At 36.7% G+C, this 17,481-nt stretch overlaps 1 protein-coding gene across 1 annotated transcript in view; it reads right to left on the reverse strand.

The window, feature by feature from the left end:
- Positions 1–17,481, reverse strand: part of LOC5568762 — a 77,275-nt gene that overhangs the window by 21,954 nt on the left and 37,840 nt on the right. Inside the window, exons 3-5 of the mRNA XM_021839572.1 lie at positions 8,708–8,876; positions 8,263–8,638; positions 7,044–8,004 (exon numbers count right to left, since the gene is read on the reverse strand). Coding sequence (XP_021695264.1) covers positions 7,044–8,004; positions 8,263–8,638; positions 8,708–8,876 — 1,506 coding nt within the window. The remainder of the gene's footprint in view (positions 1–7,043; positions 8,005–8,262; positions 8,639–8,707; positions 8,877–17,481) is intronic.

Here is a 17,481-nt window from a genome sequence, read left to right on the forward strand (position 1 = left end):
TAGGGCCGTTCGTCAACGGACCAGATGTTTAGCTTGCGAATGATTCTAGATAAATTCCGGGAGTATAACTTGCAGACTCACCATCTGTTTATTGATTTCAAGGCGGCGTACGACTCAATGAAAAGAAATGAGCTGTGACAGATAATGTCTGACCATGTATTTCCGGCGAAACAAATTAGGCTGATACGTGCTACGCTAGATGGTTCGAAATCAAATGTTCGGATCACAGACGAGGTGTCATCATTGTTCGTGACGTTAGACGGGTTGAAACAGGGAGACGTACTTTCGAATTTACTGTTCAACATTGCACTCGAGGGTGCTAAAAGGAGATCTGGCGTGCAGAGAAATGGGACTATTATCACAAGGTCGCACATGCTTCTTGGCTTTGCGGATGATATAGACCTAATTGGAATCGATCGTAGGTCAGTGGAAGAAGCCTTCGTGCCTCTGAATAATATCCAGCAGGGAACCAGGTAGAGGTTGGCGGCTTTGGCGCTGGCTATACGCAGTGGAAGAGGATCTGGCGACCCTAAACGTGCGGGGCAACTGAAGAAGTTTTGTCCAAGACCGACGAAGATGGAGCTCTACAATACGCCCGGCAATGGCGTGACGCTACGCTGTAGCCATCAAGGTATCAAGGTAGGTTATTGTGTGATTTCTATTAACATTATAACTAAACAAAAACTAATTAAAAAAAGAAATATTATTGAAAAGTTTTGAAAGATTGACATAACATTTACAAGAGTTGCGTTAACAACCTGGATACAATCGTTACAAGCATATTATCTGTACTTCTAAGCTCACAGTATGTTTTGCTCAAAAACTGTTGCTTTTGTTTTTGTTTACCATCGCATTAATAATTAAATTATAATATTGTTGAATCGGCACATCATTACCTTGAAACTTAATGAGCTGTACTGCAACTGCAAGCGTATTTAAAGTAGATGTAAGTTAATTGGTTCGCACTCCCAATGTAGTGGTTTGTATTCTGATCCCATATTTATTTACAACTTAAGATTAAGAAAATTGTCGCCTTTTTGATGAAATATTGATATTAATTAATTCATATCTTTAGTTGATACAAAATGGTTGAACCATCTATAGATATGGTTGGAATAATTTCAATATGTGGTTGACTGAAATTAATTGAAATAATATGATTGATCGGGATCAGTAGCATCATCAATGTGTAAGTGCTCTCATTATTATAACAAACAATAACGGCGCCGGCTTCGTTCTAATGCAGGTCAATTTGAGGATGGGAGGGAAATTTTTATGGAAGCCGAGGACTCCTCTGCACTTCCACAAGTAGACACTGGGAGTTTGGATATGGGAAGGGTTGGGTAAAGAATTGGTTTGGTAAACGTTAAATATAGAATTTGAAATGAATGTGCCTAATCGGATTCGCGACATTACTCGATAAACGCATTGTACGTTAAACAAGTGTTCGTCGCACGCCCCACAGGAGCAAGCGACAAGATCAAATACTACTAACGCGATCCACGACACTATTTCATCGTGCTAAGCGAACGACGCGCGACATGTTTGATCCTGCTCTCATCACCCGCCCTCGCAGTAGTAAGCGTCAAGGTCTAAGGATCAAACACAATTAAATGAATCGCGGCGCAGTTTTAATACCTGGGAGAGTTGAATGTTAACTCTGAAAGGAATTCTTGAGAAAAAAGGTCAAGAAGAAGAATATATGAAACAATCGGTGTAGAAACTCTTGGAGCTCAAGAGTCAAGAGTTTGCTGAAAATCCCTAAATAAATCCATTCCAAAACTCTGAAACAAATTCTTGTGGAATGTCTCTTAGAGTAACAAATTCTTGTGGAATGTCTCTTAGAGTAACAAGTGGAATAAATAGTGTAAAATTATCTAAAGGAAATTTAGGGATAGTCTCTGGAAAGATCTCAAGGTTGATATATAGTCTATATACAGGGAGTTGCGCGAAGAGACTTCTTTGAATGGTTGTTCTTATTTATTTATTTATTTATATTATTTTTTAACTTCAAATTTTGAAAGAGGGAAAAGCCCCTTTGAGTGATTTTTAATTAAAATCTTCCTCAAAAGGCACAAAACCTCTTTATCTTTTCTGAATACATTATAAAATCAACAATCTTAATAATAAAAGGCTCAAACGGTAATGATCCATAGCAGAGCCAGTTTCTTGAAAATGGGAAACGTCCAGGATTATTGAGATACCACAAACAGTAAAAAATTCTTCACATCTGAAAAGAAACATACGAAGAAAAAGAAAATATCACACATAATATGAGATTTCATTTAAAAACTGAAATAGAAGTTTCAAAATTGACAGAAACATATTTCCTAAAATATTGAACAGATATTGGAATGGGATAACCTGTATTTTGAATTTGTTTTAAAAATGTATTTCTTGGTAAGATGTATCGAGTACAATGAAAAATTATATGATTTATGTCTTCATAGGATTCACCACAGTCACATAAATTGGAATCTTTTATGTTAATGCGATATAAATGAATATTACAATTATAATGGTTTGAAATCCATCTTGAAATACAGCAAATAAAATTTCTACTAACTGATAAATTTTTAAACTATGGATTTAGATTAACTTTTGGATGAATAGAATGACACCAACGCCCTTTATCACTAGTGTCCCAAGACACTTGCCAATTATACAAAGAAGATTTTTTTTAGTTTTGGAAAATATTCAGATCCTGAAATAATGCGATTATATGTACTTCCACAACGAACACCTAATTTAGCTAAAGAATCAGCTTGTTCATTACCGTAAATTTGAGAATGAGCTGGAACCCATACAAATTTAATAATAAATTTAATTCAAGTAATAATTGCTTTATCATTAGAATAAGATGATGAGTTTTAGAATGAAAGTTTACTGAACGAATAGCTTTAAGACAACTAAAATTATCGGAACAAATAAAAAATATATTTGGTGAACGAGATTTTATCAAACTACATGCAAAATATAATGCAGTTAATTCGAAAATAGCCCCTAGGGGCGGTCCATTTATTACGTAAGGCAATTTTCGGGATTTTTCGACCCCCCCTCCCCCCATGATAAGATTTTTTGTATGAAAATTAAAAATAAATTGTATGCCGCGTAAGAAATCTCAAACCCCCCCTCCCCCCATAAACCCTTATGTAATTAATGGATCGCCCCCTATCTGTTTTGCTGGTCTGCTCGATAGGTAGACGGTTTGACAGTTCGATAGGAAGAATTGGAGGTTTCACTCTTCGCGCAACTCTCCATTCATAGACTCTGGATTTCCTGTGGAATTTACTGGAGATAAATGGATTGCTTCTCCAGATTTTCTAGAGCAAATTCTAGATAATTTCCACAAAGAATCCCTTGAAAAATCGATGGAATATTTTTTGGACGAACACCTGCGAAAATTTGTGGATGGGTCCCTGAACGTCTCTGGAAATATTAAAATAAAACATCTCTTGAGAAATCACTAGAATAATTCTTGAAGATTTTCTGCAAATAATCTGAGAAGAAATTTCGAAAAGAACTTGTGTGAAATAGTATCCTAAGGTTTCTCTGAAGGCTTTAGAATGTTGCATCACAAACAGAAAAAGAAAAAAGTGATCAAATTGGTTGAAAAAAAAAAGATTTTAAAAATCTTACTTTAAAAATTGAGATTGTGTAGGGTTTGATTAGTTTTCGCATAACCTGTGATTTCGCCCTAAAAGCCATTGGTAGCGATTTATTTAATAATGCTACGATGGAGAGAAGATCCTCCTCTATTTCCCAGTGGTGATAGTTTCCATCCTGAGCCATTCATTTCCTTAGAACAAAGGAGCTACACACTTGGTTACCAATGGCTTTTAGGGCGAGATCACAAGTTATGCGAGAGTTGATTCTATTGCATGCTCTAATTATGTCCGGTTCGCGTTTTGCGGTTACCAATCGCTCATCTTTTTTTTTTCTCACGTATTCATTTAAAATAGGGATGGTACACAAATTATGTCACGCTAAATTTCGAATTTTTCGAACCCCTCCCCTCCTTGTCACGCTTTTTGTATGAAGCCTCTAAAAAATTTGTAATGGTTGTCACGCTATGCCTGATCCCCTGTGAACACAACCCCCCCTTGGAGCGTGACATTATTTGTGTTCGACCCCAAATCCATATCCAGTTTTTTGTTTGGACTCCTCGGCTTCCATGTAAAGTAACACGTCAACATTTTGCTCCCATCCCCTGCAATCGGAGGCAGCCGGCGCCGTTATTGTTTGTTTTAATGATGAGAGCATCAGTATATACTTACACAATGAAGGTGTTACTGATCCTCTGAGTAGCGTCTGTTGGTTCCCTGTGTAAGCTGTTCTAGTAATAACGGAGTAGCAACTGCGGGCGATATATCTGTATGTTGTTCATAAACTGTCCAAGAGATTCCTGATCACGTTTGTAGATCTGAAGTTTTCAGCAGAGTTTGAACATTTGCATTGACGTATCGCTGACAAATGTCTCATTAAAGGGAACGTCCACAAATGAAGTAGCATTTTTGACTGATTTTTGACTCCCCCTTCCTCATCGTAGCCTATTTTTATATATCAAATACATGATTCGTTACAACATCGTTGATTCCCCCTCTCCCTAATATGCTACGTCATTTATACGCAGTACTTAAGGACATATCCCCATGAGTACCAAAATGGCCTCTAATATGGCACCTTACTTCCCCCTTCGCTTTCCGCTCCCTCCTCCCACACTTCTCTCAGTGTTTTTGAGAGCGATAACAAAAAATGATTATTTGAAGTTACTAATCTTATTGTAGAGCGGTGGTTTCTTAACTGAAAGCATTCCATAATATGTTTTTCACAAATCACCAGTTTTTGAATGCAAATACATAGTTATTGCTGTGATTTGTGTTGTAAAATACCACGCACTTCCGAATCACTTCTTCTTCACGCACCGAGATATAGTGGTTTTCACGCCCAATGGTATGGGTGCCCTAGTGTAGATGTAGTTGTGAACCTTAGAGGAAAACAATATGCACTCTGTATCGAAAAACACCCAGAATCCGTGTATAACTTTTTCAAATTGGGTAATATTTCCATATGCATTTTGATGAGTCTGGAAAGCGTGTGCAAGTTTCTTTGAGGAAAACATAAACAAACTGTGTATGACGAGCGTATGCTAGTCTACGTGTGTTCAAATGTCACTAAGCTCTATACTCCACTGCACTGTGACGTCACGCATCAATTTTGACAGATACTGGTCCTGTTGTTTACAGTTTGGACTTAGTACTTTTTTCGAATCATTCTTAATTTCGTGAAAGTTTGCTGCGAGGAGAGGTCAAATCCACTGCAGATACCCACGGATCGTATTATTCTATCTTCCTACCGTGAAAAATCGTCACCATCAGCATGCTGGTGATAGAAATGCGAAGATGAAAAAATGATGGAAAAAACGACTAAGTCCGAAACGTAAACAACAGGACCAGCAGCTGTCAAATAAGTGAGGTTAGGCTCGTCATATGCAGCGCTCTATTGTTTGCTGGCTTTTCGGTGCTCGTTCTAAAACTCACTTTTAATCGTATTTCTACTCACCGTAGCAATTCAAAAATCTAATGCGATACTTGAAACACTTTGATTATTCACGCACGATGCTCCTGGGAGCAATAAATCACTTATATTGATTAATTTGTGCAATAAAGGTAATAAACTATAGAGGAAGAATGTCGCTGGCGTCGCTGCCGGAACATCTTTTGCTGGCAAAGATAGGCGGGGCTATAAATGTCAACGCGAAAAAGTATGCAGTTTGACACTTATGTACCCGACGTGTTCCTGAGCGAGAACAAAGGGAACAGCAGCGACATTCGTCCTCTATAGTTTTGTATCTCTATTATTTGTGCTCGAAAACAGCACCGGAACGCGAATACTCCACTGCACTGTGACGTCACGCATCAATTTTGACAGGTACTGGTCCTGTTGTTTACAGTTTGGACTTAGTACTTTTTTCGAATCATTCTTAATTTCGTGAAAGTTTGCTGCGAGGAGAGGTCAAATCCACTGCAGATACCCACGGATCGTATTTTCCACGGTAGGAAGATAGAATAATACGATCCGTGGGTATCTCCAGTGGATTTGACCTCTCCTCGCAGCAAACTTTCACGAAATTAAGAATGATTCGAAAAAAGTACTAAGTCCAAACTGTAAACAACAGGACCAGTACCTGTCAAAATTGATGCGTGACGTCACAGTGCAGTGGAGTATTCACTGAGCCAACATTGTTTATGATTCGGATGCGCCGCTCTCACTGATTGGAAGTGATGCCAGTTTTTATGTTTGCAATTAGAATGGTTTGGATATTCATACACTTGCTACAACCACGTATTTTACAATTTCATAATACTCAAAAGGTGTACAGTGTCACAAGTGTTGCAAAACATTTTTAAGCGTGAGAAAAACAATGTACGACGCAATTTAACAGCAAAAATGAATATAAGATATTATACAGTACAATTGACTGTAGAATTCAAATGCATACTGATGGCAACTTTCTCCGTCCGTGAGAAGCGAGAGAAGAGAAGAGAAAACTGCCAAAAATAGTAAACAACACACGCATGGTGTGAAAAATGCTTATAATTTTGGTCAAAAAACATGTTTTCACTACCAAATGAAATAAATTGTGATTTTGAGTTTTTATGAAGTTGTTGATGAATTCATGTCGACTATAATAGCTTTGTATGAAACGTGTGCAAGTAACACTACCTACATAATTTTGTTGGTGGAGGTATACATGAAACATGATGATTTATTTTTGGCAGACGCACATAACATTGTGCACCGCCTTGTTGGGTTGCTCGAGAGGGTGCTTTAGCGGGTGGCTCGAGTGGGTGGCAACATTATGTTTACGTGTCCAATGAACCTTCACCTTAATGTATATTTGATGCCAATCTACGAAATTTTCCATAAATCAAATTTCGAGGACAAGAATTCCATTTACGTAAAATTGTTTTTACGTACTCATGATCCACTACTAAAATATGATCGTAAATTACTAAGACCCTATTATACCCCATACTTACATCGATTTTGAAATTTATATCATTTATCCGGGAATTGAGGGGCAAGTCTACGTTGAACACCTCCGTTTCGTTGCTGACCATGTGCATCGGAATGTTGTTCCCATCGGCAAGTTTCTTCTTGAGGCCCGTCTTCCGGGAGAAACAATAGGACACCAAAAGCACAGCAACGATCATCGGGATGACTACAATGGCCAACAAGAACATCGGCGCATTCGGTCCGTTGATTAGTCCATTTTGGTAATAGTTACCACCATCTCGTACTGCAGCTGGTGAAGACGCCCCGACGGTCCCATTGAAAAGGACAACCGGTTCCGTTGTGGTGCTCGTTTTCGCCATCTTAGTTTTGGTGTTATTTTTCCGATGCTCTTTTTTAATACCAAGCCGACTGAAGCAATCGCACTGGCCAGTTAGTCGGCATGTGCAAGTTCCTGCTCCTGACATGTGAATACCTCGGGCCATGGTATGTAATCGCTCGAAGACACCAATAATTTGGTCGGGATAAACGCAATCCTGCGGACAAATTTGAATCTTGTTCTTATGACCCATGTCCTCCAGCGGATCGCATACGTTGTCCGGACAGTTGTCCAAGTCCGGTGTACATGTTGGATAATTCTCATCGAAGGTGGACTCCTCTGGCTTGCCAAACATACTGAACGCGCTCGCAGGATCCGAAATTCTGAACTTGCAAGTACCCTCCCGGCTACCGACTCCACAACTGTTGATGCAACTTGTCTGATTCGGATGACCGGAGCAAAAATCTTCGGACGAAACATTACACGAGATTCCAACGGAACGTTTGATGGAAATCGAGATCGTAGCATTGTGGTTCAGCCAGGCCACCACCAGCTTGAGCGTCACGTTCGGAAGTTGTTGCTGGATGTTGGCGGGGTTGTTGAGGTAGATAATTCCCGCGGATGCGGTGATGTTGAAAGCATCTAGCGGATTGTGGACGATGCGATAGCTGTAATGGTTTAGCAAACGATTAGAGAGGGATCTGGATCATTTGACATAACGGTCATTTAGCATAACCATGTTTTATCAAGAACAGGCACCTTTTCAAAGATGGGTAGACCTACTACCAGTCCTGCTTACCACATCTACCTACTTGACTCGCGGTACCTTTATTCTATTTATGCTGAATGGCCGTTATGCCAGATGTCTATCATGCCAAAAAACCCACACCCGGTTAAACGAGGCATTTACTAAGCACAATACTTACTTTAAATCCGTTTTACTGTCTGCAATTTGGTCAAGCATGTTGCTCGGTTGCGCTATGCGGGCAAACTGTGTAGCACTGGTATACAACTCTACCTTACTCGGGTAGGTGAAATTGGCCAACGCCGCCTTATTTCCTGATCGTTTCTTGCCGCCACCGTTGTGGCGTGTTGCTGGCTTACTGTCCCCCGAACCAGTTTGGTCACCACTGATGAGCGGTTCCGGTCGCGGCAGCCGAATGTGATTGTGGTTCGGATCGATACAGATCGTCGAATTGTTGAATAGATTGGAATCTACATTTGAGATTGTATCGTCCACGATTTTTAAGACCACGCAGTGGCGTCCTTCCGGGAGTATTCCAGTTTTTCGCGCAATCAACGCTGAAAATGCGTAGAAAACAGAATAATTTAGAAATATACCTCAGACAATGCATTAAGATAAGCTCTTACAGCAACCGAATACCGTCTGACGACTTCCGTCGTGATCGATTTCGTAGGTTATGCACCTGGGTTCAAACAGATTGTAGGTATCATTCAACAGTTGATAGTGCACGTAGCTATTCATGGCAATTGTGTCCTTGTCGATGAAGAGTACTTTTAGGTGTTTGAGAGGTTCACCCTGCGAAAAAATAAGGAAAAAACTGTGTATCAGATTTTGCTTTTGACGGAGTAACGACATTCCTAGAGATATTAAATCGGAGCAAAAGCGTCGTATTGAAATAATAGTTCCTGGAAGAATACATAGCTATTTTTTTGAAAATTTTTCAGAATAATTAATGTAAAAATTGCATGAGGGTTCCTTTGAAAACTATTCAAAAAAATTGCTTAAGGGTTATTTGAAATAATTTCCGAAGCAATCTTTGGAAAGCTCCTGGAGAGATTCCAAAAATAAATCCAGAACGAATACCTACTGAAAGCGCTGAATAAACTCCTGAAACAATGCTTGGAGCAAATTCACAAAAAAAAAAGAAAATCCTACAGTAATTACTCTAGGAGTACCTGTAGAAATTCATGAAGCAATCCTTGAACAAAAAAAAGAGGAAGCACTTGAATAGTTTCTGGAGAAACAAACCCCGGAAAAATTTCAGGAGAAATCCCGAGAGAATTCTTGGAGGAATCGTAACAAGATTCTCTAGAAAAATAGCTGGTGGAATCCCAGGAGGAGTTTCTGGATTAAATCCTTGAAGAAATTTTTGCAACAATCTTATAATCAGAGGCGACTCGTAACCTCACTTTTACCTGTTCTACGAAACTAAAAATGATTAATTCGATAAATTGAGATTATAAAACATACAGTAAATTATTGGAATCGTCCTTTTTAACAAACCTCTTCTCAATAGATGCAAATTTGTTGCTGAAATTCAAGAATTTCTATTCGTGGAACAGGTAGATTTGAGGTTAGGGAATCGCCACTGCTTATAATGACTCTCATGTGGAATCTCTGGATCAATGAAACATACTTAGAAAAACCCCTGCTTTTTTTGAAGACTTCTATGAGAACTTTCCGAGGATTACTGGAGCCATTCCACAAGAAATGCCTTATTGTCAAACAATTTCATATTGCTGAATTATTGCGATCAAAAGATACAGTGATTCGATTCACGATGTACAATACCGAATCAAGCTATACAAATGTTCCTTCAACGCCAGGTGATAGTGGCCAACCGTTAACAAATTAACAATCCCATCCTAATCAGTCCACTCAAAGATTTTCCTTCACGAACACCCAACATTGGTAATGGGCCCAACCAATCCATCAGTCTTTCGTTGAATTTCCCCATTCACGCTGATTTGGCCCACGTCCACCCACATAAATGGCGAAATGCGACAAACAGCCGTTAGACGACACTCTTACGGTAATTAATTAACCGATCCACCCATGTGAATCGAACTTGGACCCATCCAGTCAACAAGGCTATATTAAGTGGGTGCCACTGGGTGCCATACTGGGTCCTGTTGATCAATCGTAGGAGATTGGTTGGCATTTTGGTTACCTGGTAATTGAAATTCAGAACAAATAGACGGATCACGTCTCACACTGGGGCAGAATCGCGGAAACGCGGAAACAACCTGTAGTTCTTCGGAATGAAGAGATAGACGTTTGATGTCTTCTGCAAAAATGATCCTTTTAATGAGGCCAATGTTTTGAGATGAATTCTTATTTTTTAATGTTATTCGCATAAATCACTCATATGCCATTTCGGTCAAACGGCAGTTTAGGTGTATGGTTTCTTCGGCAAAGTTGATTGTTATTTTATACTGAAAATAATTGCTGAAGACGTCAAATTTCCAAGGCCTACTATTTTTGAAATATAGGCATTTTTCATAAAAATGTACCAAAAACCGAATTTTTTGAGTTTTGCCTGTAATTTTTCAATTAAAACACCATATATCACTAGACTGGCCCAGCTCAGTATGGGAGAAAAATAATGTTGTATGATTCCACGGGGCACCCCCACTATGGGCGGTTTCCATACAGACTGGCGGCCAAAAATATTTTTTCCATCTCATGTCGTATTTATGAGTTTTATGATACAAATTTGATGTTTTATTTTCAAAAACAAGTTTTCGAGACCAACTTTTGAATAGGGCCTATAGCGAAATATTAAACTTTGTTACTTATAATGCATATAAGCCATTTATGCGAATTACATAGAAATGATGATTTGAATGATTTAGCGAAATTCAGTTATTTTCTGAATATGTTTTTAGCTGTTTTCAATAGAAAATGGTTAAAAATATTGGAAAAATTCAAAAAGCCTTAAATTAAAAAAGTGCAAATTTATGCAGCTAAATTCTTCACGATCCTTTAGTTTACATCTCAAAGTACCCTTGGAACTGAATTTAAGCCTGGGACAACTTGGGACAAAAAAGTACTCGATGTGTTAACTATAAGCTTATTCGATTTTTTTAACCGCTTTATAAAAAAACATCATAAAAGCCGCTGTTTTGAAGCTTTTTTTATTTTTTTTATTGTTTCTAGGAAGCTTTATTTGTAAGCTTTCAAATGGTGTAAACACATTTTACGTAAGTATTAAAGAAAAAAAGTTATATTCATTTGAGTAAACCATAGTTTTTGTTAATAAAAACAAGTTTTTCTCCATAGGCTCAACTTTGGCACCTCATATCTGAGTGTGCAATGCAAATCATGCCCTAATATTTTGAGGATTTCTTAGCAGACATGTTTACAATGAAATGGCGAACAAGAATTGAAATATGGGCACATCACTTTTTTGATTATTGGCCACCTGATAAGCCATAGTGACCCCCCAGGATTATTTCTTAGGGTTAGAGGAAGCCTTTCTGAAAAATTCAGCTCATTTTGTCGTTCTATGAGCTGGCGCATTTGAATTGAAGTTAATATAAGATTTTCAGCTCAAACATATGAGAAACAGCACATCATCTACTGTTTGGTTCAGGAAAATTTGATGATCGCGTTCAATTGGACCCAGAATGTCAAAAACACTACTTGATGTAATAGCGAAGAATATTGTAGAAGATTGTACCATGATCAAAATTAATAAAGTTGGTGTTTTAACCATCTGAATACTGCTTGTATTTCTTCAACATAGCTTGGAGGTAGCCACTAAGCGCATCATAGCCACCTATGACGCTGGGCGAGCTGAGGCACATGTCGCATGCATGTAAGTGACTGTACGGGAGTGCTGATCTAAGCTTAACTTTCAACAACTGAAAGAGTAATGAAAGTGAGACTAAATCCAGATACAACCTTCTGCAATTATGTTCATTAGGGTATCAACTAGTGTATTTGTTATTCTGGGCTTATTTGAACGCGAACAATTAGTATACGGAACGAAACAGTGACATAGGATTAATTTTCAATATATTTGAGACGAATATCCCATACAAACTTCAAAGCGAATGCGCCACCTGGCGGAGCAACCAATTGAGTTGAAATTTTGAGAAAGCGTTTTTCTTACTCTAAGGCTCATATCTAGGGGGTGCCCCGTTGAGTTTTACAACTTTTTTGTTTAAGAGCCAGTCTAATATATCACCTACGATTATCTCAATAATTAATATAAAGAAGGTCTGGTGAAAATTTGATGACAAAAATAATTTTTTGTTTGATAGTTTTAGTAAAATTTTCAAAAAATAGGGATATTGCGTATAGGCCATTCTTGCGATCGGGCAAGTTCGGGCAGGTGTTTTCATCGCCATCCACTTACGAAAGGTCAGAATATTCGTGACTAATTTTGGAAGTATGCTAAATTTATAAAGAGGTTACAAATTATTTTACTTGACAATGTAACAGTTTTCCAATAAAAACAAAAGTTCAACATAATTATGGGCATTCCTGCAGTGTACTGGTAGCTCAATGTACTTATCTATTTGCTTTTTACATTGCTTGTATATTTGCTTGTATATTCGAAAAAACGCCTTAAGCTACAAACAATTGCTGTAGATGTCAAATTTTCAAAGCCAATATTTTTTTTTTAAACTGACAAGCTTTTGATAAATTGTGCTAAAAACTGTTATAAGTTTTGTGTTTCTTTAGTTAAAACATCATTGATCGCCTCTGATTATGTCATTCATTGGCATAATGCAGAGCTGGTAAGAATTTGATGGTAGAAACAAAAAAATGTAAAAAAAAAATAATAATAATAAATAAATAACAGGAATACTGCCTATAGGCCATTTTTGTTTTACCATCAAATTCTTACCAGCTCTACCTTATGCCAATGAATGACATAATCAGAGGCATTAAATGGTATTCAAACTGAAAAAAAGTACAAAACTTTTGAATATAACAGTTTTTAGCACAATTTATCAATAAAAATAGTAGGTTTTGGAAATTTGACATCTTCAGCTAAATATAACGATTGACTTTGTCGAAGAAATGATATATATATAAATTTCAATTCGACCGAAATGGTGTGCTATAATGAGTCTGGCGCTTAGGACCTTTTTGCGAATATCAAATATACAAGCAATATCAAATATACAAGCAATGTAAAAAGTAAATAGATAAGTGCATTTAGCTACCAGTGAACCGCAAGAATGCTCATTATTATGCTGATCTTGTGTTTTTATTGGAAAACTTTTACATTGTCATATAAAATAATTTTCTACATTTATATAAACTTAGCATACTTCCAGACCGCATAGAAAAAATATATTAAATATCATATCCTTGAAAAAATAAGAAATAAATGCTCTGGGCTTTCGTAAGTTGATGGCAATGAAAACACCTGCCCGAACTTGCCCGATCGCAAGAATGGCCTATACGCAATATTCCTATTTTTTGAAAATTTTACTGAAACTATCAAACAAAAAATTATTTTTGTCGTCAAATTTTCACCAGACCTGCTTTATGATAATTATTGAGATAATCGTAGGTGATGATATGGTATTTTAATTGAAAAATTACAGGCAAAACTAAAAAAAATCGGTTTTTGGTACATTTTTATGATAAATGCCTATATTTTAAAAATAGTAGGCCTTGGAAATTTGACGTCTTCAGCAATTATGTTCAGTATAAAATAACGATCAACTTTGCCGAAGAAACCATATACCTAAACTGCCGTTTGACCGAAATGGCATATGAGTCATTTATGCGAATAACATTAAAGAATAAGACTTCATCTCAAAACATCGGCCTCATTGAAAGGATCATTTTCGCAGAAGACATCAAACGTCTATCTCTTCATTTCGAAGAACTACAGGTTGTTTCCGCGTTTTTTCGATTCTGCCCCAGTGTGCGTCTGTTTGATCAGGTGAGGGTGGACTTTCGAGAAAAGCTACGGGAAGAAATTGTAAAGGATAGTTCTATAATATGTCTTATGATATTGAAAATAAGATATCTCATCTGTAATCTGACTCAAAGCCTTTTCGAAAATTCTCTAAGATTTTGAAAATGATTAAAAATTAAAAATTGAAAGAGGACAACATAATATTATTAACTAATTGCAAAAAAGCTCAAAAGCTTTCTGTTTATTTTGAAAGCACGCAAAATTTTAATTCAGGACTCAAAAGTCGAATTAAAAATCAAGCTACTTAAGATTTTTAAAGTATTCACAAGCAAGAGACTATTTTAGACAATTATTGGGGGACTGGTTTGGAAGAAGTGAGAACTGTTCTGGTTAATTATCAAAACCCTTGGTCTGAAAGATTTCTTGTAAGAGCTGGTGTTCCTCAAGGCGGCATGGGACCAATATTATACAATACATGTGGATCAGCAACTTTGACGGGAAAATCTACAATACAATGATGCTAGAAGTTTAAGTTCATGATTGATAAATCAAGAATTTACACAACGATTTGTTCAAATGTCAAATGTCCTCATAGCTAATGAATCACTGGACACAAGATTGCACGTCCAGCTGAACACCTACAGAATCGATCGAAATGAACGGAATAAACGTTTGATCTGCATTGAAAAGATTCCACTTGGCAGCCACTTTCATCTTATAACTTTCTTTGCAACTGGAATCCATCATAGCGCAGACATCTGAAGGTACTTGGATTCACTTTCTTTGATGGATGTAGAGCGACAATGTTAATATTTGTTAAGGACACAAGGTACATCAATCAAATTAACCGTCTGACTTATTTCCAACTGGCGAGAACATATTTTTCTAAATAATTTGCGATTTGTGATGCCTTTCAAAAAATAGTTACCGTAATTCGGGGTGTAGTTGATCAGCGGGGAGAAGTTGGTCATTCCCGTATTCACATGTATAGACTGTTATAATAGCTACGACCCGATTTCAATTATCACAATTTCTAAGTTGTGGCATTACCTGATAGCTTCTTTTGATACTCATAAATTCGGTTTGGCATTCAAGGTAATTATTTAATGGAAAAACAGATTTTTTAAGAAATGTTCAATGAACTGTTGAAGGGTTCTTCTCCAAACAATCGACTATTTCCACTGCTATACAAAGCTACAATTTTAATAAACTGTTTCATACATCCAGATATGTTCTGTGTATCCAGTTTTGAATTTTTATTGAGGATACAAATTCTTTTTTTAAGGAAAAAAAATACCTTTTTGTAAAAGCGTTGCTAATTTCAAAGAAAATTGCCTACCTTTAGGCGTTTAATGTTGTGTAATCTGTAATTCACAACTTTTAATTAAAAAATAATCGATTTATCAATAAGTTGTAAGATTTTTGAGTCTTGATTCAGATTCAGAGACCCCAAATTTAGTGAATAGCATACTTCTTTATTTTAGGAAACCTATCGCAGTAATTGATCAACTTCACCCCAGAATCAAAAACACCACTTTTTGATTTCCAAAAAATGTTTTTGTAATTATGATAATAATTCGCCAGAATTTTGTTTATATAATTCGTTAAACATTCAACCAGTACAGGTTTTAAAAATATTTGGATGATAATACATGCATCCTGCTTGGAATTATAGCACAGAATCGCTCAAAAGTGATCAACTTCCCCCCAGTTTACGGTACTATTTTTTGGAAGGCATCACAAATCGCAAATTGCGTAGATATTGCTATGCGGAAAGGGTAGGGTCGATTCTGATAATTTAGAAAAATATGTTCTCGCCAGTTGGAAATAAGTCAGACGGTTAAATTACCCTTCTGTAAAGCATTGTACACAAACTTCGTAACATTTGATAGGGAGATAATCTATCTTATCGCTTGATCCCTACAAAAAATAAGACATTCAAGCAAACATATATACAAATTTTACAGTGAATAAATAAATGTATAAATAATAAAAAGAAGCTGGCAAACGTGTTTTAATTTTGTTTAGTTTAAAAAATGTACAAAAAAAAAACAAAAATATTAAATCGGATATTGAAACTTTTCGTGTGGTCTCGAAGTTAGCACGTATTGTGCACATTGTAAGTGAGGTTAGAGGTGCAGGATTTTGAAAAAAAGAGGGATTACGTCGAATCGATTCTTACTTATTCGACATGTGATGACGTAAGAGTGCGGCGAGGACACCACAGCGATAATGTGTTTTTTTCGACATAAATTTGCTTGTAGATGTCTAGTGAACATGTTTGGGATTTATTTTAAACCCATTAACGCCCAGTAATCTATATTAAAATCGGTTACTTATATGAATACAGTTATTTTTTAGACAAAATGGAAGGATGGTATACATACTCAAGGGTAGTCTGATGACAGGTTTTTTAATTAAGATTTCTTCCACTAGGGCGGCATCCACAAATTACGTTACGCTCTAGGGGGAGGGGGGAATAGGCTTAAGCGTTAAGGCTCATACCATTTTTTTTAAATTTTGACGTTGGATAACGTCTAACGGCAACATACTGGAGTACAATTTTGAAAAATGAAAATCGCTCGCGTCACGAAAAGTGGCTAGATTTTGACTGTTAATAACATACTAACGCCCGGATAGATTTTCGAGATTCTTGCACCAATCGATTGGAAATCTTTCTACGAATCGACTCCAATAATGAAAATTATTGATTTTCATGACAAAACTATTGATAAATGGGTAAATATCGAGGCATGTCTTGTATTCCATAGAAAAGCGCATTTTTCTTGCTGTTATAAGGTTTTGAAGTTTTGAAGTTTTACCGTAATTTTGGGTGAAATTGATCATTTTTCACGGTTTTATTGTCTGTTTTCAATAATGTTGAAAATACCAAACAACTGAATGCAGGAAAACAAGTACAACGGTCAGCCTCTTTGGCTAATGTGCCAAAATTTTCTGACAAATGTGTTTTAGTGCTAAAAATCATCCCTTAGATAAACAATCGGGGAAATTTTGAGATGAAATTGATTACTTGTCAATGCGATTATTGTTATTTTTTGAAACGACTCATGAATATGAGCTCCCTGAATCCGAATATGCTTGCTAAATTTCTAATATTGCAATATTTAAAGAAATAGTGAATAGTTAATTTCAAGAATTGCAATGTAAACGCCTAAATGTAGGCAATTTCCTAGGTAAATCCCTGACATCGAACAGAAATTTAATTATTTCAATCGAATGGACTAATTGGTACGAGTTTATAAGATGAAATCAAGTTCGGGGATATATTCAACCAAAATTATAATTGATAAATAAATAAATAAATAAATAAATTAATAAATCATTTAATAGTAATAGATGAAATATCTCTGATTGTAACACTTTTACGTCGAATTCATTGTTGTGACCCTAAAAAGGGTCGTTTTGTTAGAAATTGTGCTGCAATTCAATTTAAGCGCGTTCTCCACGGTGACGACGAGTCAGTTGGATGTCCTTCGGCATGATGCTGACACG

Source organism: Aedes aegypti, chromosome 2, assembly GCF_002204515.2.
Source record: "Aedes aegypti strain LVP_AGWG chromosome 2, AaegL5.0 Primary Assembly, whole genome shotgun sequence".
In the NCBI taxonomy this organism is placed as follows: domain Eukaryota; kingdom Metazoa; phylum Arthropoda; class Insecta; order Diptera; family Culicidae; genus Aedes; species Aedes aegypti.